This window comes from Aspergillus tanneri (assembly GCF_003426965.1).
Source record: "Aspergillus tanneri strain NIH1004 chromosome Unknown AapTan_8_pilon_pilon_pilon, whole genome shotgun sequence".
Classification (NCBI taxonomy): Eukaryota; Fungi; Ascomycota; class Eurotiomycetes; order Eurotiales; family Aspergillaceae; genus Aspergillus; species Aspergillus tanneri.
Genome location: NW_022984635.1, coordinates 1,266,915 through 1,291,690, shown reverse-complemented (window position 1 = coordinate 1,291,690; position 24,776 = coordinate 1,266,915). Strand labels below are relative to the sequence as shown.

Genomic DNA, 24,776 nt, shown 5'->3' with positions numbered 1-24,776 from the left:
GGTGTTGGCTTGCTCTCTTGCAATCCGTATATTCAGCGTCGTTCACCACACACCATGGGTTCTACATCGACCTTTCCCCGCATCAAAGAGATTCGCACTTTCATCATTGATGGAGTGGGATCCGGCGGTGATTACCACAATGTAGGTGTCTCCTTAGCCCCTATATATAGGAAAATTGCTTTCGACGCATATGCTGAGTGACGTGGCCAGGTCAAAGGAGGCCACTGGCTAGTTGACAGCAATATCTCCAACCCCATGACTAGGTGGGCACAGTATCGAGGCTCGCGTACATCGTGGGGGATCAATGTCCTTGGGTCGTTTTGTGTCGAAGTAGAGGCAACAGATGGAACTAAAGGTTTTGCGACGGGATTTGGCGGTCCCCCGGCCTGCTGGGTGGTGCAACATCACTTTGAGCGGTTCTTAGTTGGTGCAGGTGCTGGTCACCCAGGAAAGGAGAATTTGGACATGCCAGGCTAATGTGCCAGTGTTACTTTAGATCCTAGGGATGTGAGCGATCTCTTCGAGAAGATGTACCGGGCTTCGATGTTCTATGGGAGAAAGGGCCTTCCAGTTGCCGTCATCTCCGTGATTGACCTGGCTCTCTGGGATCTCGTGGGCAAGATCCGTAACGAGCCCGTCTACAAGCTTATCGGTGGGGCAACCCGATCGCGTCTGGATTTCTACTGCACTGGCCCTCAGCCGGCATCCGCCAAAGCGATGGGCTTTTCCGGAGCCAAGGTGGCCCTGCCCCATGGTCCAGATGAGGGAACGAAAGGACTCCTGGAGAACATCGCATACCTGCGCAAGCAGCGGGAGAGTGTCGGTCCTGGTTTCCCCTTGCGAGTTGACTGCTATATGTCATTGAATGTCTCCTACACCATCGAGCTGGTCAAACGTTGCGAGGCGGAAGGACTGAATATTGACTGGTGGGAAGAATGCCTCAGCCCCGACGACTTTGACGGTCACGCACTTCTTAAGAGAGCGCATCCCACTGTGAAGTTCACCACCGGAGAGCACGAATACTCCCGCTTTGGCTTCCGGAAACTCGTTGAGGGTCGCAATCTGGATATCCTCCAGCCTGACGTCATGTGGGTGGGTGGCTTAACAGAATTGCTCAAGGTCTCTGCGCTTGCTGCAGCGTACGATCTCCCTGTCGTTCCTCACGCGTCCGGGCCTTACTCGTACCATTTCGTGGTCTCCCAGCCCAATACCCCATTCCAGGAGTATTTGGCCAATTCGGCGGATGGAAAGACGGTGGAACCGGTCTTTGGAAACCTATTCCTGAACGAACCCATACCCACGCAAGGGTATCTCGATGTCGCCATCCTTGACAGGCCAGGATTTGGCTTGGATCTTAACCCAGCTGCTCCCTTGATCCCGGCTGCATCCATCCTTACTCCTGCTCCCCAGCGGAGCCTGGCTGCACCGGTAGAACAGGAACTGGGATCGAATGGGTTTACTTATTAAATAATGACAAGCGATAGAGGGATAATATTGCTCTTTGCCGAGATGACTTTACTTTCTTTCTGGCCCCCCTATATGTTTGTGATTCCATATGTAGGTAGATTATTGCATGGATAGACCGAAATGTGACGATTCTTTCGGAATAAAATACGTGCCTGAGATTGAGCGGGGCTGCGGGGATGACCTCGGGGGATCATTATCACGAATCACCAGACATCCGATCGTTTCTCTCTCTTGGAAGGAGGGAAAAGAAGCAAAATAAAGAAATATTAAAGGGACCGGTCAGATCGCCTAGCCCGGCCGGTTTTGTCTGCAATTGCACGGATCCCACACCTGAACAGGGAAACAGCCAAGCAGCGTAGAAAGAAAGCATGCCCCTCCCTCATCTTCTGGTCGGCAAGGTTGCTGCGATTACAGGAGGTGTCACGGGAATTGGTCGGGTATATATAATAAATCTATCTTCCCAAAGACTCATCAAGTCCATCTAATACAGTGCACCAGGCCATTGCCCTCGAATATCTCCGTCATGGAGCCAAGGTGGCTATCAATCATCTGGGGGGTCCGGAAGAAGATCCTCTGCTCGAAGATATGCGGAAGGAAGTCTCTGATATCGTCGGACCAGAGGGGAATCAATTCATCGCCGTGGCGGGCGATGTTACGCAACCAGAAACCGGCCGGGATTTTGTGACCAAGACAGTCGAGGCCTTTGGGCGACTGGATGTATTCGTGAGCAATGCCGGTGTGTGTAGGTTTGAGGAGTTCCTGGAGTGAGTTAGATCCCCATTTATCGTGCATGTCTCCATTCCTAACATTCTTCTTCTCTTCGACAGGGTCGATCCGCAGCTTCTCTGTCATACTGTGTCGACCAACCTCACTGGCGCTTTCTACGCGACGCAAGCTGCAGCACGACACATGGCACTGGGACAGTCGCCTCCCGGGGGCTCGATCATTGGCATCAGTTCGGTCTCTGCTCTGGTAGGCGGAGGGCAGCAGACCCATTACACGCCCACCAAAGCGGGAGTTCTCAGTTTGATGCAATCGTGCGCCGTTGCCTTGGGGAAATATGGGATCAGATGCAATGCTCTGCTACCGGGGACGATCCGGACACAGCTAAACGACGAGGATATGAGTGACCCGAGAAAGAGGAAATACATGGAAGGGAGGATCCCCTTGGGGCGGCTGGGTCACCCACCAGATCTCGCAGGACCCGCGGTATTCCTGGCGAGTGAGGAGCTGAGTGGATATGTTGTGAGTATCTCCTCTATTCGCAGTGGCTCTATGGATATTGCTGACTCGAAATCACTAGACGGGGGCTCAGATACTTGTGGATGGAGGACTCTTTGTGAATCTACAGTGACTGAATCAGTCGAATAGATTGAAGAAGGTGTTCATTGTATATACTGCACGCTTAGGCCGTTGAGATATCAATTCCATATGCATTCACAGCAACCTGGCCCCAGACTCCTCTCCTCTGCTCCTCATTCAATCCTCGCCTTTCCAAGACCTCCTCCACCACGCATTTCCAGCGCCTCCAGGCAGCTTCATTGCCACCCCCGCCCACGTTGCAGACAGGCCAATCGGATCCAAACATCACACGTTGAGGACCAAACGCATCGAAGATCACGTCCGTCCACGGGCGGAGCCGCTCGACCAGAGCCGGGATGTCAGGTTCGGAGGCCGAGGATAGATGGGGCAGCTCCGAGAAGCCACCAGAAAGCTTCATATATGTTGTGGGATACTGTGCCATAGTTGCAACTAGGGACTTCCATTCTACGAAATCGGGGTGTGTAGTCAGAGACTCCGATGAAGCAGAGTAAGGCAGGCGAAGGTTCGGTTTACACAGATGGTCTGGAGAGAGATTCATCAGCAAGAGACTCAGCCAGGAGGAATGACATTTTGTTGACGCCATACCGATAATGAAGATTATGTTGGATTCTTTCTCATTGTCAGTCCCTTCGTAAACCCTGCGCAACATGTCGACAGCTTCCCTCAATTGCCAGAGGCCTCCCTGTCGTGCATCAACCCCGAGATCAAATGTCAATCGCTGCCTTCCAAGCCATTTCAACCCCTCGATGAAATCCGACTGTAGCATGACCCCCGCCGGCTTATCCTGGACCAAATAACGAACCCCTCGAACCTTGTTCCATACTTCCTCCGTCCCGGTCCTCTCCTTCACCAGGGCAAGATATCTTTCCAGCGCAACCGGTCCCCCAGGCACTGGAGCCCACGGAACGAACCCTAGACAGAGCCGATGGTCATCCTCTCGGTGTCCTTCTCCAGGGATGGGCGTTCCGACAATGATCCTAGCCAACAGAGAGACCTCATCCAGCGCATGTGACCAGCACTTTCCGGATTCTTCATCCACCGCGGAAATACGGTCGGTTTCGAGGAATATGAAGCCCCGGAGATAAGTAGATTGTGATGAGTCTGGTGAGGGGCTACTCGATACTGTCGCAATGCGGTACTCGTCGATTGAATGTTGGGAGGCGAGGGGGCCGTCTGGATCATACCAAGCGAGCGTGGGGAGATGAGACTCCGGGAAAAGATGGATGTGAGAATCCACGATGGGAATCGCCATGGTGGGGGATGGAACCGGATTGAACAGACATGGATGGATGAATATTTGAATGAATGAATGAGGGGGTAGATGGATAAATAGGCCATGTCGGGGCCCATTCGACCGAGCCGGTGTGTCTTTCGCTCGGGCCTTCGATTCTATCTATAAAGACGTCATGCATCACCGTGTCGTGCATCCTCCGTGTTCCTGGGGTCAGAGAACCCCCGCAAATATCAGCGATTGAACCTCGGATAGAAAAAAGGCCTCTCCCTCGGAGCCGCTCATTCCGCAATCCCAGGCCCCCTCTTTCGCCACCAATCAGTAAGGTGGATGTATCTAAGAGCGATCATATGAGAGAAGTAGGGGATAAAAAGGACGCCCCGTCTGAGAGGCTTGCTTGATCTTCCTTATCTTTCCCATCACTCTGTGCTCCCATCCTCTACGCCTCTTTTAGTTTATTTTGATCGTACTGTCTCTGTACGGTAAAGATATACCCAACATGGCTGAAATCGAGATCCCAAAGAAACAAAAAGCCGTCATCTACGACAATCCTGGTACCATCTCTACCAGAGTGGTAGAGCTCGATGTCCCTGAACCCGGTGTGGGACAAGTGTTGATTAATCTGTATGTGAACATATACACTGGAGATTACTCTCAGATCTAACGAGAGTGAAAGGACCAACTCGGGAATATGCCACTCCGATTTTGGTATTATGACCAACACCGTAGGTGATGCAGAGACGCTCTCGATCTTTCCTTGTTCGGCGTTGGTTTGCTGATACGTCGCAGTGGAAGATTCTCCCATATCCCACTCAGCCTGGACAGGTGGGCGGCCACGAAGGAGTCGGCAAGGTCGTCAAGCTCGGTCCTGGTGCCGAGTCTTCTGGTCTGAAGATCGGTGACAGAGTCGGGGTCAAGTGGATTGCTAGTGCCTGTTTAAACTGCTGTATGTATTCCATTCCGTATCTCCACAGTGGTTGACAGAAGATGCAGTGCCATGCCAAGCGGGCTCAGATGGACTCTGCTTCTCCAAGAAGATCTCAGGATACTATACTCCCGGTACATTCCAGCAGTATACTTTAGGCCCAGCCAACTATGTGACACCGATCCCCGACGGGCTGGCGTCGGAGGAGGCAGCTCCCATGCTCTGCGCAGGGGTGACGGTCTACGCCGCTCTCAAGAGAAGCAAAGCGCAGCCTGGACAGTGGGTGATCATTTCTGGTGCCGGCGGTGGCTTAGGCCACATTGCCGTGCAACTTGCCGCCAAGGCAATGGGTCTCCGCGTGATTGGAATCGACCACGGCAGCAAAGAAGAGCTGGTCAAGGAGTCCGGCACAGAGCATTTTGTGGACATCACCAAGTTCCCCACCGATGACAAGGGGGAAGCCATTACGGCTCATGTCAAGTCCCTCACCGATGGGCTGGGAGCCCATGCTGCCCTGGTCTGCACGGCCTCCAATGCAGCGTATGCCCAGGCAATTGGGCTCCTCCGGTTCAACGGCACTCTCGTATGCGTGGGGATTCCCGAGAATGACCTCCAGCCTATTGCAACCGCGTTCCCCGGGGCGATGATCGCCAACCACATCACCATCACTGGATCCGCCGTGGGCACTCGGGCGGATGCCGTTGAGACGTTGGATTTTGCCGCACGGGGCATTATTAAGGCCCACGTCCGAACGGAGAAGATGGATGCCTTGACGAGTATCTTTGACGACATGCACCATGGTAAGCTACAGGGCAGAGTAGTTCTGGACCTGTCTTAGGTAGGAGTGGCGTATATTACTGTGTAGTTTGGGGTTTAAGTATATATGTGTGTATGTGCTAGTTGCAAGCAAGGTGTGTACAATCTGGGTGGATTATGTATCTAAACATTAATGTGAATGAATTGGAGGTTTAACGACTCAACCAATGTATGGAATATGATATAATTATATCCTTGAACCCAACAAGGCTAGAAACCCTGGTAAAGGACAAACTCCAAGTAAATAAATAAATAAAACGGGAGAGAATATACATAGTTACGTAGAATGAAGCAAGGGAAAAAGAATTGGCCGACGCAGAAATCACCCGCAATCTCGTGATTACATAAGTAAACACACTTGACGTCATTGCTTCGACTACGTAATCCATGAAAGACTAACTATTAACTGCTTCTCCGAAACTCTCACCACGGTACTCTGTCCTGAATCGAGGTTCTTGGACCAAAATCTGGACCCATGGTGCTAGTTCGTGACTAGTGTCATACCCAAAGTTCTATGGATAAAGTAGTGGCAAGTGCACGAAAGAAGAGAACCAGTCCAGCTGGAATTCGATGACTACATGGAGATATTGTATCCGTGGAAAACGGTTTAACCACCTGGGCAAACAAGAGAGAGATTCGCTTGATGTTGCCTTCCGATGTCGCCGTGGCTGGCCGTTACTCTCCCCCACCAGATTCGGCTCGACGTACCAGCATATTTAATTTGAGAATAAAGGCCCTGGGAGCTCGGTTCACTTCGTTCTTGTGTAGGATTGCTTGCAGTTTAGATCGGAATTGATGAAGATCGGCCCCCTGCAATTGCTCAAGAGTATCCAGAATAAAACACTCCCCCGTCTCATCAGTCCTACCGACAAGCTGATAGTACAGATTGCGTTGATCCTCGTCCTCTCCCTGCAGTGTCGCTTGTCCCCATAGATTGCCATCCAATGCATCCTTGTTGCGGATGCAGATATCTTCCAGCAACGTGACCAAGGCTTTCGCGGCCCCTTCCATGCCATGCGGTGCTCGCGCAGTAATATTCCATTGTATTTGGTCTACGTTATGCCGTAGCTCTCGGATGATGTTGGCGACGCTCACGCTCGTCCCACTGTCCGGCCTTTGTCCTGTTTGACAATAGATATCGAAGTCGGCCAACAATTTTCGTGACTTCTCCTGAATCTTGTCAAAGTAGATTGCCGCACAAGCCCCTGAAGGCATTGCTTTACATAGACTGGAATAGACCGCGTCGTCGTGCACAGCCAGACGAAAGACGGTGGCTTCGAAGTCCCCCTGCACCACACATTGCTCTGGGGTGCGTAATTGTGCCGTGTCATCCCTCAAATCGAGGCGAAAATCCTCCGGCAGTACAGCCGTGCTGAACGCAGAAAGAATATCTCGCACCTTCTGGGGGCGACTCATTCCTCCATCTGCCTCGGAGCGTACATACTGCCAACCCAGCTGATCCGCCACCCACTCGAGTTTACCATTGAGGAGTAGCTCGATGCGCGGAAAATTTATGATACAGCCGTCGCTAGCCAGCGGGATCGGGGAGGCACGAAGCTGAGGGAGAAGACAGCCATAGAGCCGATCAAGGAGCCACTTTCTGCATGTTAGCAAAAAAACACTAACAGAGGATAGTTTCTCTTCTTTTTTTTTCGACTTACAAAAATATGCTGGCAGGCCACACCGCGCTGATAGGAGAATGTTGAGCAAGTGCACGTAGAGGTATTCGAGCCAAGGTGAACTTGAGACCGCTCGGTCAACTGAAAGTCATATCCTGTTGGCGTTGAGCAGCAAGTGACGACATCGAACTGGGTGGAGAACCCGACAATGACCCTCGCCTCCGACTCAGGATCCAGACTGGCCAGGTCATATGTGATGCCTGACTTCCCTGTCATAGTCAAGGATCCAGCTAAGCCTTCTTCCGCTGCACTTTCTCCACTACCGCTTTCCATCTGATCACTGTAGATTCCGCTGTCTGTGTGCGGTGTTCTCTGCTTAGGCGGTCGTGTTCGAGGCAAGGAGTTACCGATGGAAAGCTTGCAGAGCTGCCTGGTAGGGGCGGACATGGAGAATAGTTATAGCACTAGAAGTAATAACAACCGTGGTATATACATGGACCAGGAGAACTGGAAACTCCGACGGACCATCTTGATTTATATAGAGTTTGTTCCGAGCCATGGATGGAAGCGGCTGCGGGCAACTTTGTCCCAGGCCCGGGGTTGGTATTTGCTTGAGCCGCGCCGTCAGTGATATTCTCCTTTGCCGCATGACGAAAGTGAAGTAGCTCCTAGCTGGGAAGATCACCGAACGAAAGTTGCGCAGAGGAGGAAAGGACGCTTCCCACCAGCCTTGACTCATTGGACTGGCGCAGGGATAAGAAAAAAGAACCACGGCGCTGGAAAGCATAGACAGCCTTCTGAAATCATAGGATGTAACTTTAACGTCCAACGGCGATGCAGCTAAGGGAATTGCGAGAGGATATTAGGTTTGCGGCGCAAACCTCGACAGGAGGAAGGCCCGGGACGAGAGCCACTGATTCGGACGGAAGGTGTAGGAGTTGGATTGGGCCTCGGACGATGCGGCGCAATCTTGATCTCTAGGGAAACCAACCGGCTCGGGATGTTTGTGGTGGTTGGATTTGGCGGCGCAGGTTCTCAGCTCCTCCGTGCATCCAGAGTGGCGCAGTCAATGTCGTGGTAGAATGTGATTGTGTGGCCTTGCCCCAGCTGAGTAGTTGGAGGCTCCTACCATTCAACCTGTCATAGTCAGTTTGCATCTACAATGCACGTTGGTATGAATCTCCCATGACTTGTTCTTGTCATAAGTACTAGATTTAGCAACAGTCACTGAAAGGAACTACCGCTGTCTACTTTAAGAGGGGCAAAGTAGGAAAGTCTTGAAATATGCCGTGTGCATAGTCATAGGAGAATTGCATAGTCAAAAGAGAGAACAAGGCCATGCAGCATGCATGACATGGTGGTGCACTGCTCCAGGGTATAGAACAAAGACCATACGTGTGGAGAGTCACAGTCACCTACAATGTAGAAACTATACACTATAAATCTGTGACACAAAAGAAGATAATACGTGGGAAGACGAAGACGGGTATTGAGAAGGAAATTCGTCAAGTCATGAATATGTACGGCCATTGTTGATCACCATGGAAATGGTCACAGTACAGCAGAGAAAAAAAGAGAAAGAGACGTAGAGATATTTGGCAGTGTGGATGATTAGGGGTTATTATTATGTCTGGCGGCATTTCTCTTCTTTGCGTCCTCCAGCGCCTTCCGAAGCCGCTCTTGATGCGCTACATCTTTGGATTTGCGAGGCTCGATTGTAGAGGGTGGGGGACCCGGCAATAGCGATTCAGCAGGATGGCTGGGAGGGGCGGTTTCTGGCGATGCGGGTTGCTCTACAACCGAAGCTTTATCGAGCGACTTGAGGAGCTCGTTTATCGTGGCGGTGATGTTGGCAGGGCCAGCACGGACACTCTCCAACTTGGACCGGAGATCGCTCTGGATTTTCGCATCTTCTTTGGCTTTCTCATTATCCAGCTGGCAGAATATATCTGCATCCGCGTTGGAATAGCGCGCTTCGGCGACCGACACGTGATAATCCGCATCGTTGAGCGTCGAATCGGCAATGCCAAAACTGTGCAGGATTGACTCAGAATCTTCACGCAGAGATTCCACCAACTTATAGACCGACTTCAACATCTGCTCAATCTCTGAGTCTACTAGGCCCGACGAGCGGATGGCTATAGCATCTATCCTCGACAATTTTGTGGACACCTCATCCAGCAGACTTTGATTTTCCCCCAGCCCATGCATGATTGCATCGTCAAACGAATCCATGAGTCGATTGGCCCGGTCGTCACGGTCTTTGGCCGCCTCGAGGATATTTCGCCGCTCCATTTGATCAAAATCACCGTCCAGGCGTTTCAGAGCCGGGGAATCACCCATGAACACCAGGGGTCGCCTCTCAGCCTTCTTGCGTCTGCGCTCGAGGTCCAAGGCAATTTCAAACCGCTTTTGGTAGCGCAACTCGAGTTTCTGGTAAACCTCATTTACAACCTTCATGGTATGGGATAGATTATACTTGTCTGTAACCGAGTCCTTGATCTGGCTGTTTTCGTGGTCGAGTTGACCAAGTGCCGAGTCGTAATGGGTCCGGAGGGCGCACAGTTCATCATCCAACCGCTTTTCCAGCGGATCGAAAACATTCGCCACAAAGTCGTCGAGCTCCCGCCTTTCCTCGTCCAGTTGGACTCGAGCCTCCGCTTGGCGAAACTCTTCTTCTAGGACATTGATGTCCGCATAACCTATCTCCTTACCATTGAATAAAGCATCAATGTGTTTCTCCGATTCCTCTTGCCGCCGTATACGTTCCTTGTCTAGCCCTTCCTTGCGAGGTTTATTCGCCATTTCCCAGGACTTGACCGTCTCCTCGATATAGCCAAAGTCGTCTGGATGTTTCTCTAGCTCCTCTCTGGTGGTCTTATGCCATGAGCTTTCTGATCGTTTCGCCAAGGGCGATGAAACCATAGAGCGCAGCTCATCGACTGCATGTGCCGGTCTCCCTTGCCTGAGAGATATTGGCAGGGGCGGCGGAGACGACGTTTTCCGGGTAGTCTTTGTGCGATAAGCCACACTTTTTTCCCGGATAAGGCCGATAAAAGTTTCATCATGTTGATTGGGTAGCGTCGATGACGCAGTTGGACTGTCCTTCTCCTGTGAAGACACGGGTGGAGCATTCGACATGACTCGGCCACTTTCTGCAGATGCCTGTCGCAAGGCGGAGTATGCCTGATAGGCGGGAAGATCGAACACCAGATGATCAGAGCCCCGTTGTGGACCTTCGGTGTAACGAAATGGAGTATAAATTGGCTGCGGGGGGTGGGTCGTCAAAGGCGACAGGCAGTGTTTATGTATCGAGTCATTAGTTGAAGGCGGAACTGACGTCGATCTCGAGAAGTGACCCTGCACCAAGCGTTCCGGGCCATACTTTGGACCGGCCGGGTTCGAAACGGACCGTTTTATACCTGCAAGACTAGGCGTATGGAGCCTGGGAAGTATGGGACGGCCCCCTGGACTATATCTCCCGTCCACAAAATCTTCCGCAATATCGTCCAAAACATCACAGTCCTCCTGTGATTCGATCGGTATTAGACCTGATTCTACTGACGGGGGGCCTTGACCGGATACTTGACCGGAGAGTTGCGGGCCCGTCGTTGGTTGTTGATCGGCATCTTTCTCCTCGTGCCCAATATTATACAAGATCTCGCGAAGCTTCGTCTCCTTGGCTACGAAGGCTGTGAAGATATTGAAACGTTCTGCGTCAGTGTCTGCCACCGCCTCTTTGCGTAGCATTGCCACATAGCGTTCCAACGAGGATTTGGACCAAGGGTCTAGGTCTTCATAAGGATCCAGTAGCTTGACTTGTGGTGACGAGGGTTGAGATTTCATGTCTTTCTCGTGCGAGGTACCACTAGACTGGGTTGGAACTTCCTTTCGAGGGATCGCAACATCTTTCTTCGACCTGGGAATTTCAAGGGGACTAAGTTTCGGAAGGGGGGATGACGGCACGTTTCCGGGATTGAAATGGGTGTCGCTCTGAATATTAGATGGGGTAGGCTCCGCTGAGACCGGTCGATTCCACGCCTCAATAACACCATCAATAATCTCGGAGGTCTCCGTTGCAGAGGCTGAACAGAAGATTGACTCATTCGTCTTCACTCCGGCCGGTGGAGGTGGTTCAGAGATACCCTGGTTGGTGCCTGGACTGATTGGTGAGACCTTGAACTGGTCTTGCATCGCTGTAGTGTCTTGGGCGTGTACAGACTGGATTGTTGGTGAAACGTTCGAAAAAGGTGTAGAAATTGCAGATTGCGCATATATATGGGGTACAGTTGCTGCATAGCTCGGTTGATATTCAGAAGCTGTTGTCGAGCTGGCAGTAGTGTCTTGTTTCGATTCAAACACTCTCTCATCATAAACATCCCCTGGGGGAGGTGACAGATGCTCCCAGTCCGAGGGTGTAAAAGTACCAAGCGAAGAACTCGTTGGAGCGATACTAGCACTGGCTTTCGGGGGAATTGGCGGTGCTGTCATCGGTACGGATCCATATGTTTCCATATTTCCAGTGGATACCGGGACATGCTCGGATGGTGGCACTTGAGGAAGTGGGCGTTCAGCGGGAGAGTACACATTGTGTTGTTGCGAGCTCGAATCTCTGTGTTGGCCGAAAGAGGTTGTGTATAATGAGGTAGATGGCTGTTGCGATGGCTTACTGTTCGGCTGCGATACCACACTCTGATAGGCGGGAGGAAGAGGTGGTGGCGGCGGTGGTGGTCCTGGCAATGAGCCCCCCCGAGGTGTGGGCGTGTATATGGTGCATTTGCTGGCAATGCTTGTTGATACTGCTCGGCTGTGGGAAGCTGTGGAGCAGCGGGTAGAGGTTTGTTAGCATCTGAAGAGCTCCATATTGGAGACTGTGGATTAGGAGCCTTTCCGGGAGTACTAGAAGGTCGGGGCTGTCCGATATTATTGGTTTAGTAGGATATCAGGAGCCATAAAAACATGGCAGGGACCACCTCTTACTTGACACTTACCGGCAGCGGTGGAGGTGTTTGAATATGATGTTGCCTATTATAACGTACTCCCCAGGAGGATGTGTCTACCGCAGTAGCCGGTGACGAATTTGTTTCGATGCTCGAAACAGGAGGTGAATTCGGATTATAGACGGAAGGATTAAGTGGAGGGCGAGGAGGTGGAGGAGGTTGCTGTTGCGCAGTTGAAGGCAGACGCCATTCTGGCTGAGGAGGACCCGGACTTTGTTGACCGGATGGAGTTGAAAAAGGGGGGCAATCCGTACATATCTAGAAAATTTCGGGGTCAGGGTAATGAAAGGACCGAGGCAATGAAAGGAAATCGAACTCACCGAAGCCGTGAAGATCAAAGAGCCCAAGAAGAAAAGAGTCTGGAGAAATGAAGCTGCGGTGGACTAAATTATTAAATCAAACGAGGTCTGCTGACTCGAGCCCCACGGAGGCCCCGATGACCGAGTTGGAGATTCACGAGAAGAGGCTTCGATTCGATGGGATGGGGTGGGATGGGATGACGCTGGCCATAGGGCCACTTGATGATGAATTTATAGCCATCACAACTGATCCATGTGGTGAAAGAAGAACAAAGCGTCTCCTGCATTGGCGGGCGCCCCGCATCGGCCCTAATCTATACTACCTAGAGGAAAAACCTGACAGCACGTTCGCTCGATTTGAAGACGAGAGGAGCAAAGTAGGATATATATAAATAATAATGCCATTTCGGATTCCATTATATGCATACACACAAACACAGATTAAGCCCAATAAAAATCAGTAGAATACACATCCCCTATCCAATAGCGCAGCCGAATGGACAAAATCTGGGATGACAACAGCGAGCACATGTAGAAATAACGCACGAATCGTATACAAAAAAAAAAAAAAAAAAAAAAAAAAAAAAAAAAAAAAAAAAAAAAAAAAAAAAAAAAGGACACTTCCAGGGGTGGAAGGATCCATGCTTTCCCAAGTAACGTCGGGACCGAAGACAAACCCACCATCGTAGTCACCATCTTACGAACTCACTCTCATGCGTCTGCCCAACTTTTCCAGTTCGCCGATCACGCCGCCGCCTGCCAAGCTCCACTTCTCACCAACCCATTCATCATTGATATTTGCCTGGAGAAGTCCGCTGCGGGCAAAGTACTCCAAATATCCCCGTGCCTCGCCCCGAGTGAGACCACCAAGGGTCTGGAGCTCCAGCATACCTTCCTTGGGGACGGTGGGCTTCGGAGAATTGAATGCGTCAAGAACGCGTTGGTCAGCCCGGCTATAAGGATCAGCTTGAGGGAATTCTGGAGCCGAGGGTTTAACACCAGCATGGCGAGCTTCCACCTGCTCCAAGGCGACTTCGAAGCTGTAGACAGTGGGGTTGTTGGAAGCCGACGTGGCGTACAAGAGCAGACCACCGTTGGGGAAAGTAGGCTTTTCCGACCCGGGCTTCATGAGGGACAGGAAATGACGCACAAACACGAGGTCATGAGCATGAATGGGTTCAAACTCAGCATTGCGGTACTCTGAGTTCTTCATCCAGTGGGCCAATCCATCCGCAGTAACAAGCATGGGGGGGCGCGGCTTGAAATTCTTTTCAAACCCAGGCGCCGCGGAGGTCGCGGTGAGCTCAGACCATAATGCCTGGAAAACGTTCCAGCCAATAGCAGGATCTTGGATCCCCAAACGCGCAAGTTGCTCCAGAGTCATGCCAGGTTTGGTGGCGGACTTGAGAGCAGGATGCTCCTGAGAGACATGAAGGCTTTTCAGAACCTCTTCATTGGCAGAAACCGTGCGGGACAGCAGAGCAGCAGTTGCTGCATTCTGAACATATAAATGTGGTGTCTCATCGGAAAGTGGAGCGTATCCAGTGCTCGCAGTGACCAGATCCTGGGCTAGAAATATCGTCAACACATGCATCGATTTCTTTGTTAAAGGAAATATAGAACCAGGTGATTTTGGCTTATACTTACGCTCAGGCACAGTCAAGACAATCCACTTCTTGGTAAAAGCCATCGCCATAGCCTGCAGCAGGTGAACAGTCTTTCCGGAGCCTCTCACGCCGGTGATGATCTTCTTGACCGACTTTCCTTTATCCTCACCCTCGCCAGAAATCTTGTCAAATAACCGGGCCAATTCTAGTGTCTCCCTCCTCACAACCGTGCCTGGACGACGGAATATCGACCAGCCCTGCTTAGGTTTGAAAGCCTCTGCCGCTCGCAATTGGGTGAGCATTGGTAGGGGAAGAGCAAGGACGGATCCGCGAAGTCGGGAATCCACCATTGTCTCCGCTGAAAGTTCCTGTATGTCCTCGACCTCAAGTGCATTCGGGTTGCTGAGAACAAGTCGCTTCCGCTGTGCTTTGCGTTCTCCAACCGGAGGCGGCCGCGGTCTGTCGGTTGGCTTCTTCTTTTTCATCCGGGCAGATTTGGCCTCACGGTACTTTGGAGGGCCCGCAATCGTATTTTTCTTCTTCAATACATTCGAATAGCGAACTGTGGATGTATGAAACGACGCAGCTCTGGGGGCTGCTATCGGGGGAGGCAGAAGAGCTTGACCTGTCGGACGAAGCCGTGTGAGGCAGCCCCAGCAAAAGGACGAAACCATTGTGCTAGAACACACTGGCACAATGGCCAGTGTCTTAACTGACAATGGGAATGATAAGGAGGTTAAAAGGGGTGGAGGGAGTGCAAGGCCTCTCGCAGACTAATGGTGTTAGATTGAAATTAAAGCACATTTTGGAACTCCAACTGAGGCTTCTCGATTACCAACCCTGGACTAGCTAACGCCGCTTTTAACATTGATGGCGGTGAGATCTACTCTTTAGGGCGGCCGTCCAAAATTTTGTCTCTGTGATGAGCTTATTTTTTTTTTACCCTTCCGCTTCGGCTTTTTGTACCAATTTGCATTCCACTCTGTTCTTCCATCATACTTTGTGCGCTTTCTGGCCAGGTCCTCGGAGTGATTTCAGCTGTGCTGTCGATCGCCATGTCTGAAATTGAAGCGGCCAATAAGGCCTCTGAGGCGGCTTCGTCCTCGAAGCCCAAGCCGGAGAGATTGTGAGTAGACGACCTATACATGCGCTCGTCCAAATATATATACCACGCATCCACACTAGATACTAACCTTTTGGCGTGAATAGGCCTGTCACTGTGTCTAAACCCACCCCGTACACTTTTGACCTGGGCCATCTCCTCGCAAATGATCCAAACCCTATTGAGACATCTCGCTTGGGCCCGCTGAACACGTCCTTGAAGGCCACAGCTCGCGATGGCGTGCAGTCTCTCCTAAATCAACTATTGACGACCTGCCCTATTACTTCTTCCCAACAAGGTGTTCTCCTAACGCTCCCTTCTCCTTCAACTATCCTTCCTCGTCATAAGCCGTTGCCGAAGCCCAAACAACCAACCAAGTGGGAGCTGTTCGCGCGCAAGAAGGGCATTGGAAAGTATAGTTCGAAACCTGGAGCTGCACAGGCAGACAAGGAGCGCCGAAAGAAGCTGGTATATGATGAAGAAAAGGGCGAATGGGTGCCACGTTGGGGCTATAAGGGAAACAACAAAGCCGACGATGATTGGCTGGTCGAGGTGAACGAGAAGGATTGGAAGAATGAGGAAGATGCTGCGGTTAAAGGAAGCTCGATCCGTGGTATGTCGCGCGCCGAGCGGAAGGACAGGATACGTCGGAACGAGAGAAAGATGCGAGCCAATGAGCGGAAGTCAAGGGGTGCTGGGAGCGGATGAGAGCATGGCGATATAGATTATGAATACTTTGACAGCCGAAGATTCTCTGTGAATCGGAGCTCGTTCTTAGTCTTTATTTGTCGATTGGGCTTGTCAAGGCGTTTGGCACTGGAGTCGTCGGTCATGGATGTCAATTTGCCCCTAGGGATGGACTAACATAATGCCTTGGGCTATAAAAAGTACTACAGTGTCTTTTTGGGCCAATGGTCAGAAATAGCATAGTTCATATGTCTTATACACGCCAAAATACGGTTAGTCTATTATCGTTCCAGAAACCTGCTTACTATTCTCATTCAAAATCAACCCTATTTCAACGTACGATCATTCACTTGCCTATGTTACATGTATGTACTGGTAGTGCATCCTAGAATGTTGAAAAGAAGCAAGAAAATTGAGTAAAAATGCCCGTAAACAAGCGCTGAAAGGAGGTCCAATGGGGAATCAGTGGTTGGCCATACTACTGTTGGAAAAACAGCAAAATTTCCATGCATGCGTATAAAGCTGAGCACAGTGCAATTCCAAAAAAAAAAAAAAAAAGCAAGCAATGCCAACTTCAATTTGTACAACTGTGGGAACAACTAGAACCTTGAAGAATGTCAACCGACTCCATAGGCGCCAGGTATGCACACTGTAATGGAAAAGTACCACCCACCCCCCAAAAAAAGGGGGCAAATGAGATGGTGGGTGTAGGTATAGAGTAGGTATAGAATAGGTATAGAAGGATGGGGGGATGTGGTTGAAGAGAGGGACCAAGGCGCTAGCCCATATTTTAAGTAACGAGTAAGTGTCTAGGCATATCTGATGCCAGCACATGGAACTGTGCTCCGCAGAGGATGTGTAAAATAAATTGCGAGAATTTCTGGTTCACGGCTTAATTCTGGTAATGATATTGAACCTGCGGATCCAGTCCGAGACTATCAATTTGACGCATTCTTTGCATGGCCCACTAAAAGAAGAATAATATAAAAGTAGGCCCGCCAGGTTTGGAAACCCACTACATGCAATCATGAAAGCAATAGATGTCGATGTGTCAGATAAAGTAGATGTTATGTTATGCCAATGTAGATGGTTTTGGCCCAAGCTCGGCAGATTCACACATGTAGAGCTTTTCTCATATCCGAATGGGCGAAAGTGGAGGTCCAAGTTCTGGAAGCTGAGAGACACTCCTAGTATGGGTTGTCTCAATGTTCTTGGGCTTTTGCTTCAAGGGCTTTGCGGTCTCGGTGCGAGGCGGTTCCTCTTCCACGGCAAGTTGGCTGCTACCCGACGAAGATATGGCTCTTTCATCCACGGTTGATGCTTGAGGAGATACTTGAGACAAATTCTCTCTTGATTGCGTTGCCTTCTCTTTGTCATCCATTTCTTTTTCTGCCTGGAGGTACTCTTTCTCAGTCCAGCAACCTTGCCAGCAGTTCTTCCAGTCACAGACAAGGAAATTGAAGCAGAACGCATCTATTTTCATGCAGGGCTGAAAGCATATGCAGAGGTTGCGATAGTCCATCTTGTTTTGTTCCACATATGAATGGAGAAGGTTCAGATGACAGGTAATGGCAAAGAGAAGGTAATAGTGGTACGGTGGCAATTTGGAGAGCTCATCCTTTAGCATCTGAGGAGCAGTAGTTGCCCCTTCGCATTTCTCTGCGATCATGGCTTGAATTTCCTTAGGGAAAAGCTCATCAGGCAGCTCTCGAAGCCAAGCCTTGAACATAGAGCCAATGGTGTTGATGTCATACAAATCCGGCACGTCAAAAAGATTGATATCATATTCTTGGCTAATGTTAGCCATTTACCACATCGAGGCTTGATGCTACTCACCTGTATCGAAACGTCGTTGCCAATGCTTTACTTCTTTCCCACTACCTGGGACTCGATAGAGTCCTTCCTCTTCGCATCCTTTAAAGTTTAGGTAGCTGATGTAACATTAGTAATTGTACTTATAAAAGAGGCAGCGCCTTACTCTATGCACCGATATGGTAGAGCCGGCATCCAGAACTCTGTTTTGTCTTTGCAGTCTTCGAGTCGCTTCGCTATGCGAGTTCGTCGCGCTTGTTCAATGAGCGGTAAATTGATCACAGAGCAGATATAGTTGTCATCGGTAATGAGATCCCGCTCATTCGTGCTACCGCTCCGAGTGATTTTGCCAAAAAAACCTTTGCCCGCCTTACCGATCCGATCTGCGGCGCCGCTCGAGGATTGCTTGATATTGTTGAAGAGTGCTGCTGAAGCACCAGACACTTGACTCAAGGAAGCGGACGGCACCATCGACCCTCCATGGTGTCTGTCCTTCCTGATAGGACCACCACTGATTTCCACAGAACGATCGGAGCCATGATTGCGATGTGCTGAATTCGCTGTGCTCTTGTTCCCCCGCTCTGGCCGTGTTGACGTTGTTTTTTGTGTCTCCTGCATCTCCCGTCTACCGTTTTCTTCGAGTCTCATGAGGCTGGTAGATGGACGGCGATTTGCTATTCTGTTTACAGTAGAGTCGTCTACCCTGATTGAGCGAGATCGGGAGAGAAGGTTGGCAAATCGTGGCTTATTTTTCCTAAGAGGCTGTCCGGTCTCAGTCTCAGTCCCCACTTTCTTGATGTCTGCTGGGTGGAAATATTTTTCTTCAGAGATGTTTCCGTCTATAGGGAAAACGTTAGCCTGTACAATGTGAAAATGCGATTTTGGCGTGCTTACTGGTCTCCTCCTGTGTGGCACGCTCGATAGCACTAGGAAGATCTGGTGTCGATTCGTATAGCTTGGATGAGATCTGTGTCTTGCGATCTCTCGAACTACCGCGACTCTTGGGCTTGTCCCCCGAATTTTCCGAACTGTCTGATACCTGGCCTTTATGCGAAGTCTTCGGTGCCTTGAGAGTTGCGAAGAAGGATCGCGAAGGATCGCGGCTGTGCTTTGGAGAGTCCTTGGGTGAGGGGGGGTACTGAGGAATAGCCGTGAAGCCCGGGGTAGGAGGTTCCGTAGCAAGACTTGGAGATACCGGGAAGGTAGGACTGCTCGACTTGCTATTGGACTCCTGGGCGACAGGTCGAATTGTGGCTCCTTTGAGGAAAGGTGAACTAGACGAAGACTTAGGAGAGCGCGGTGTCAAAGGACTCTGTCCGTCCGAGCTTTGGGCGCCGGGGGTTAGTGGAGACAAGATCTTCGCACTTGTCTGTAAGGTGGAAGAGCTGAGATCTAAATTGGGAACAATGGAGTTTCTTGACGGCATTTTAGACACTATCGGTGTCTTCGTTGGTGACCCGAAACAGGGACGGGTAATATTCAGGGGGCGGACAGAATAACTGATAAATCAAGCCGTTTCGACAGAAACCTAAAATCTATTCACTAAATTATTAATAACATTGAATGTAAAGCTTATAAGTGAATGCCGTTTTTCAGTATTTTTTTGTATCGCAACCACTGACAGCAGTTTCTCTAGACGGAGCTTACCTGGAAGTATTATTATGTCTCCTCAAATCCTTCAAGCATAGATATCCTAGCTTTGTTGTCCCTCCCCTAAAAGGTAACCAAGTCCGAAGGATGAATACCGTCAATTTATTATTTATGATAAAATGATTGGATAGAGCCAGCCTTGCCAATCTTTCTATGCGGGTTGGTTTCGTCAACGGTGTCTCACATGAAAAGGTAAAGGTCAATCTTGGATGAGAAAAATATCAGATCGTTCAGGTCTAAGTGATAGACATATATGCTGTCAGTACTTGTGGTCAGGAATGAAACAGATTGCCGGGACGAGAGACGGGAGAAGTGGGCGCAAAGCAGTGTAGACAAAAGTAGGGGTACATGGCATCAATGATTTGGAACTATCAGAAAGTTCTACACCATCATAAGTCACCTCTTGGTATGCGTCGAAAAATGAAAAGTAAGCCAAGAGAGACCGCTTTTTAACAATGGGATATTCATGAAGGCCTTGTCCTCAAAACAGAGTGATATTATCACGTACCAGGATGCGTGTCCCCTCATATTATCTAGGTCTTGAATGCTCTCCTCGGTTATTCCTCTTTCACTTCACTTGAGTATAGGATTGATGAACAACTTTGGTTATTTTTCTCGATAGATAAAGTCGACGTTTGCTTGGTTTATTTTGTACTTTTTTTTTTTTTTTTGCCGCCCTGTGTGTAGGTGTTGAGACGGCGGTCGGTAAGAGAGGGAGGCCGAACCAAGGAGGCTAAGAACTCCAGCGTTTAAACCTGTGGAGCGGAGGCGAAGAAATCAAAGTGAACGAAAGTAAAACAAAAGAAAATGAAGAAAATGAGAATGGGAAAGGATGTGGGACGACGTTGAAAAAAAAAAGAAAGAGAAAGAGGGAAAAAAAGGAAAAGGAAACCAAAGGGATCTTAATGGATTTCCAAAAGGAAATGTTGTGATTAAGAGAAAGAGGCACGAGAGAGCAATACAACACGGCTCTAAAAGTATTCAGACTCGAACGTCGCAGCGACGACACATTCCTCGACAACGTTATGCAAGCGCGGCTGTGTGTCAGACTAAGAAGCACCTGTCGTCTTTTTAAGGGGCGAACCGACGGTGGAGATGGCGTTGCGCAAGGATCCAGACTGGTTACTTTCGTGGCTTCAGAAGACTATGGATGTACAGAGTATGGAAAGCCTATCTGATTAGTGCCCTAGCCGGCGCCATTCCAAAAAGTATTGAAGTTTCTATGCTTTTACTCAATCGGACAGTTCGGGTTTACTAGATGGTCTCCATAGAGTTCACCAGATCTAGGTATTGTAATATCTCGATTAAAGATTAAAAAGGGGAGGGTGGAGGGGGAAAGAGTAGCAAAATAATTAGAATGCGAATCGGTGGCTTTGAGAGGAGGCGGATGACGTTGGGTCAACCCACAACTGATCAACGTACTCTGGAGTACCTGGTCAAGTGGGATCCTCAGGCACGAAGTACCAAACCAGACGAATCTACTTTGTGTTCTAAAGATAGTCTTCTGCCATGTGCGCAGCTTTGTTGTATCACAATTGTCTCCGAAGAGGAACACTCTTCAGCCCTAAATGTTTATGTCTCACCTATACGAATTGCTTTTTGTTGATGTTTTGATTTTGTTGCATCCTGCAGTTGGCACTTGGTACAAGGATGTACACCGAAAGATCGGGAAGGACCCATTGAAATGCTAGCGGTGACAACTACTGGCCAGAAAGATCGGGTCTGGCAGTTGGTGCCATGGGCGGTATGATGTACACCCCCGTCTGGGTATAGCTAAATCCCGGCTAAGATACTCTTGCACTGTCAACCACGGATTGGCCAACCAGTGTCGAGAAGAGCCCCATAACACAGCCGAATAAAATGATGTGCCTGACAAGGACGTTGAGTACTACTAGTGTACTAAGTGCCTACGTACTCGTACCTAGACTAGCGATTTTAGTTGTTCTTTTGTAGCTAACTAGCATTCATCATTGCATCGGGGGAACATAATTAATAAACAAAGCGCTTACTTCAACAAGTGTTTTATCTCTCTTTATTTCTCTTTCGTCCTTCTTGCTGTTTTCCCTACTGATATAGAAAAAATAAAAAATAAACCGCTCTCAGAATCATCCGATCCATGATCTTTAGAAAACCTCCATAATAAAACAAAGGCACTTAACCATGGCATTTGATGCAACCTAGTGGGGTTAATAAAACAGGTAATATGAACCACACGGGCCTTCCAAGGTATGGAGTAGTACATGCTCATATTCCGCCAAATAAATATACCTACGGAGGAGAAAGTAGCAACAACAGTAAGGCGAAGGGTGAGGAGAAAAAAAATAAGAAAGAAAAGAAGCAAGTGTGAACGGCAAAGTGACTATAAGTATTTTAATTTCATGACACAATATTTAGAGCAAAGGAAAAGCTCTCCACTGGTTTGGGTGCCAGCAGATGTCAAGGACATACTCCGGCATAGGCGAGAGTCGATTTGAAAGATAGCACCTAATATTACTCCGCAGATATTGGCTGGTTAGCAGAACTGCATACAATAATGTGGTGGGAAATTATAAAAGTGGAGAAACAAATGCTTACCGGTCGCCATGGTTGGATATGCAATATGCATGAGAATTCTCCAGGACATGCTTTTTGAATCTGAAATTAGAGGAGTACACGTGTGAAGAGGGGAATTTAATTGGAAAAATAAAATAAAATAATAATCAAGAAAGCGATTGCCACACCTATCTTTACCAAGGGATTGCACTGATGTTCCATAAAAATGGATCAGTGTTGTTCAGAAAGTCAGAATTCTATGTTAGACAGAATATTGAGACAGCCACCGAACCAAATGTTGCCACAGAGTATAATTTGGGATTCCTATTTCAGCACCCCAAAAAACTAAAAACAAAATAAATCACCGACACAAGCGTTCAGGGGTTTCACACCACTGTTCATCCACCATCCTGCCCTAATCGCCTGGCTGAAACATTGCCCCACTTCTTATTCCGAGACTTATTCTGTGGGCTCGGGTTTCTGCTTAGGTGGCAATTCATCACGTGACAGTCCAGCCCTCTCAGTCGGAAGCTTGGCACAATAATAATTATCCTTGGAAAAAAAGGTTTTCTCCCGCCCCCTCGTCTGCCGAGTCGGCTTGCACTCACCAGATACGACAGTGACTGTGCAGCAAATCGCCCATTTTGCTTCGCTTTATATCATGCCCTGCCCTTGTTAGCTTGCTAATCCTGTCACCCGAAAACGAATAGGCCATTCCTATGCTGAGTGGTTCAATATACCTACTTGGATCTGCCAGAGTGTCTGCATGATCTACTATTAAAGCTACCTGCTGAAAGCTATCCTCGAAGTGCTAACAGCCGCGACATTGACATCATATGAATTAGCCTTATTAAGCCTACCTTGAACCCAGCATGTCCCTAGCCTCAGGCCCCGGTAGAGCTGTTGGCAGCTCATCCGACCAGAAATTGTGCATCCAAAAACATGTGGACTACATCAAAAACCTGGACAGCGTGCGTCATTTATATCCCAACCATGGTTCTTCTCTTCATGGTGGGGAAGATGGTTGACAAGCGGTGCTAGAGGAGGGATGAGCTAGAATATTGGCTCACCGAGCATCTTCGACTTAATGGAGTTTACTGGGGCTTGACAGCCCTACACCTTCTTGGTTGCCCCGAGGGATTACCCCGTGAAGATACCGTACGCTTTGTTCTTTCGTGCCAGCAGGAGAGCGGCGGCTTTGGGGCTGCTCCCGGCCACGATGCGCACATGCTGTATACTGTCTCAGCAGTGCAAATACTCGTATTAATGGATGCAGTAGATGAGCTGGAAAAGCGTGGCTTAGGAGGTGCACGGAAAGTTGGCACTTGTATGACGTGACTATTTGCTGATCACATTCCCTTTTCTCCCGCGAGGCGTGCTAAATAGTTTTGTAGTTATCGCAGGATTACAGGACAAGGATACGGGCGCTTTCATGGGTGATGAGTGGGGTGAGATGGATACTCGCTTTCTATATGGCGCTTTTAACGCATTGTCACTCATGGGACTTCTTGATATGATTGATGTCCCTAAGTCTGTTGCGTATATCCAGAAATGTGAGAATCTGGATGGAGGCTATGGCATTCGCCCAGGCGCCGAGTCTCATGCCGGGCAGATATTCACCTGTGTCGGCGCTCTGGCAATAGCTGGGCGACTTGACCTGGTGAATAATGACCGCTTGGGTGGTTGGCTTAGTGAGCGGCAGGTGGAAAAGGGTGGGCTTAATGGACGTCCTGAGAAATTAGAAGACGTATGCTATAGCTGGTGGGTCGGGGCAAGTCTGGCTATCATTGACAGGCTTCATTGGATTGATGGTGAAAAGCTCGCTGCTTTCATACTGTGCTGTCAGGTTTGTCTCACTCCGTCACCTTGATCCGAATTTGTCTGACTCGAGCTAGGATCCGGAATCTGGTGGGATTTCTGACCGGCCAGGCCACATGGTTGATGTTTTTCATACCCATTTTGCTATTGCAGGCCTGAGCCTCCTTAAATATGATGGTGTTAAGGAAGTGGATCCTGTCTAGTAAGTAACAAGACACTTTGATTACTGTCTTGTATACTAATAATAATCTCTAGTTGTATGCCGAAAGAAATAGCATCCAAATATTTAACGAGGTAGCACTACGTCGGCCGTAGCGTCCATCTTCGTAGCTCCAACACCTCCTGCAATCTAATAACCCGTTATTCTTTATCTTCATGGATTATGGGATACAAGGCAGGAGAACAGTGAAGGCATTGCAACTTATTCCGCTTCAATCACCTTCACAATGACCTGTTAAAAGGTTGTTAAGATGCAATGGTACATTTCAACTGCATAAGACAATTGCTTCTATAGTTAGTTTTAATGTCAGTGAAAAAGAGCAAGAATTCCAACTGTTCTGTCACAGCAATGATTGCTGACATAGTAATATCTATTTATCCGAGGCTTCTTCTCACCCGCCCCATGTATGGATGGTAAAACCGGCGGTCTACCCTACCTACCCCGGTACCTCCTACTGCCTATTGTTTAGTACCTGGTCACTGGTACCAGGTACTGGAGAAGTACTTGCTTATCGATTCCCCTATCGTTCCTGCCTCACCCAAAGTAGGCGGGCAGCTCCTTCTCCAATTGACACCACCTGCCAGCCCGGATGGGCAACAATGCAAAACTTCTGATCCTCCTCTTACTTGCCCTGGTGGCAGTAGCATCTCCAGGGCTGGTCCTCGAAC

At 49.3% G+C, this 24,776-nt stretch overlaps 9 protein-coding genes across 9 annotated transcripts; 5 read left to right on the top strand and 4 right to left on the bottom strand.

The window, feature by feature from the left end:
* Positions 1-54: 54 nt before the first annotated feature.
* On the top strand, positions 55-1,467 carry ATNIH1004_011047 (L-rhamnonate dehydratase; the record flags this gene model as incomplete). The annotated part of the gene is made up of 3 exons (XM_033575613.1): positions 55-141; positions 211-433; positions 497-1,467. The coding sequence occupies 3 exons, from the start codon at positions 55-57 to the stop codon at positions 1,465-1,467; spliced, it is 1,281 nt and encodes a 426-aa protein (XP_033421468.1).
* Positions 1,468-1,835: 368 nt separating this feature from the next.
* Positions 1,836-2,821, top strand: DHG2 (SDR family NAD(P)-dependent oxidoreductase; the record flags this gene model as incomplete). The annotated part of the gene is made up of 4 exons (XM_033575612.1): positions 1,836-1,904; positions 1,966-2,231; positions 2,295-2,712; positions 2,771-2,821. 4 exons carry the CDS (start codon positions 1,836-1,838, stop codon positions 2,819-2,821), a joined length of 804 nt encoding a protein of 267 aa, XP_033421467.1.
* Positions 2,822-2,872: 51 nt separating this feature from the next.
* ATNIH1004_011045 (uncharacterized protein) lies at positions 2,873-4,042 on the bottom strand (the record flags this gene model as incomplete). The annotated part of the gene is made up of 1 exon (XM_033575611.1): positions 2,873-4,042. The coding sequence occupies one exon, from the start codon at positions 4,040-4,042 to the stop codon at positions 2,873-2,875; it is 1,170 nt and encodes a 389-aa protein (XP_033421466.1).
* A 478-nt stretch (positions 4,043-4,520) lies between these two features.
* Positions 4,521-5,784, top strand: ATNIH1004_011044 (zinc-dependent alcohol dehydrogenase; the record flags this gene model as incomplete). Its single annotated transcript, XM_033575610.1, has 4 exons — positions 4,521-4,645; positions 4,698-4,746; positions 4,811-4,967; positions 5,015-5,784. 4 exons carry the CDS (start codon positions 4,521-4,523, stop codon positions 5,782-5,784), a joined length of 1,101 nt encoding a protein of 366 aa, XP_033421465.1.
* Positions 5,785-6,437: 653 nt separating this feature from the next.
* ATNIH1004_011043 (uncharacterized protein) lies at positions 6,438-7,828 on the bottom strand (the record flags this gene model as incomplete). Its single annotated transcript, XM_033575609.1, has 2 exons — positions 6,438-7,358; positions 7,424-7,828. 2 exons carry the CDS (start codon positions 7,826-7,828, stop codon positions 6,438-6,440), a joined length of 1,326 nt encoding a protein of 441 aa, XP_033421464.1.
* Positions 7,829-8,992: 1,164 nt separating this feature from the next.
* On the bottom strand, positions 8,993-14,961 carry ATNIH1004_011042 (mitochondrial 37S ribosomal mS29 domain-containing protein; the record flags this gene model as incomplete). Its single annotated transcript, XM_033575608.1, has 6 exons — positions 8,993-11,993; positions 12,052-12,294; positions 12,362-12,639; positions 12,702-12,764; positions 13,390-14,249; positions 14,328-14,961. 6 exons carry the CDS (start codon positions 14,959-14,961, stop codon positions 8,993-8,995), a joined length of 5,079 nt encoding a protein of 1,692 aa, XP_033421463.1.
* A 381-nt stretch (positions 14,962-15,342) lies between these two features.
* Positions 15,343-16,097, top strand: RRS1 (ribosome biogenesis protein RRS1; the record flags this gene model as incomplete). Its single annotated transcript, XM_033575607.1, has 2 exons — positions 15,343-15,413; positions 15,497-16,097. The coding sequence occupies 2 exons, from the start codon at positions 15,343-15,345 to the stop codon at positions 16,095-16,097; spliced, it is 672 nt and encodes a 223-aa protein (XP_033421462.1).
* A 1,111-nt stretch (positions 16,098-17,208) lies between these two features.
* On the bottom strand, positions 17,209-19,314 carry ATNIH1004_011040 (putative Rho GTPase activator (Bem2); the record flags this gene model as incomplete). Its single annotated transcript, XM_033575606.1, has 4 exons — positions 17,209-17,864; positions 17,913-18,007; positions 18,064-18,727; positions 18,783-19,314. 4 exons carry the CDS (start codon positions 19,312-19,314, stop codon positions 17,209-17,211), a joined length of 1,947 nt encoding a protein of 648 aa, XP_033421461.1.
* A 3,628-nt stretch (positions 19,315-22,942) lies between these two features.
* ATNIH1004_011039 (Rab geranylgeranyltransferase subunit beta BET2) lies at positions 22,943-24,186 on the top strand (the record flags this gene model as incomplete). The annotated part of the gene is made up of 5 exons (XM_033575605.1): positions 22,943-23,041; positions 23,112-23,397; positions 23,465-23,916; positions 23,966-24,090; positions 24,144-24,186. The coding sequence occupies 5 exons, from the start codon at positions 22,943-22,945 to the stop codon at positions 24,184-24,186; spliced, it is 1,005 nt and encodes a 334-aa protein (XP_033421460.1).
* Between the last annotated feature and the right edge of the window lie 590 nt (positions 24,187-24,776).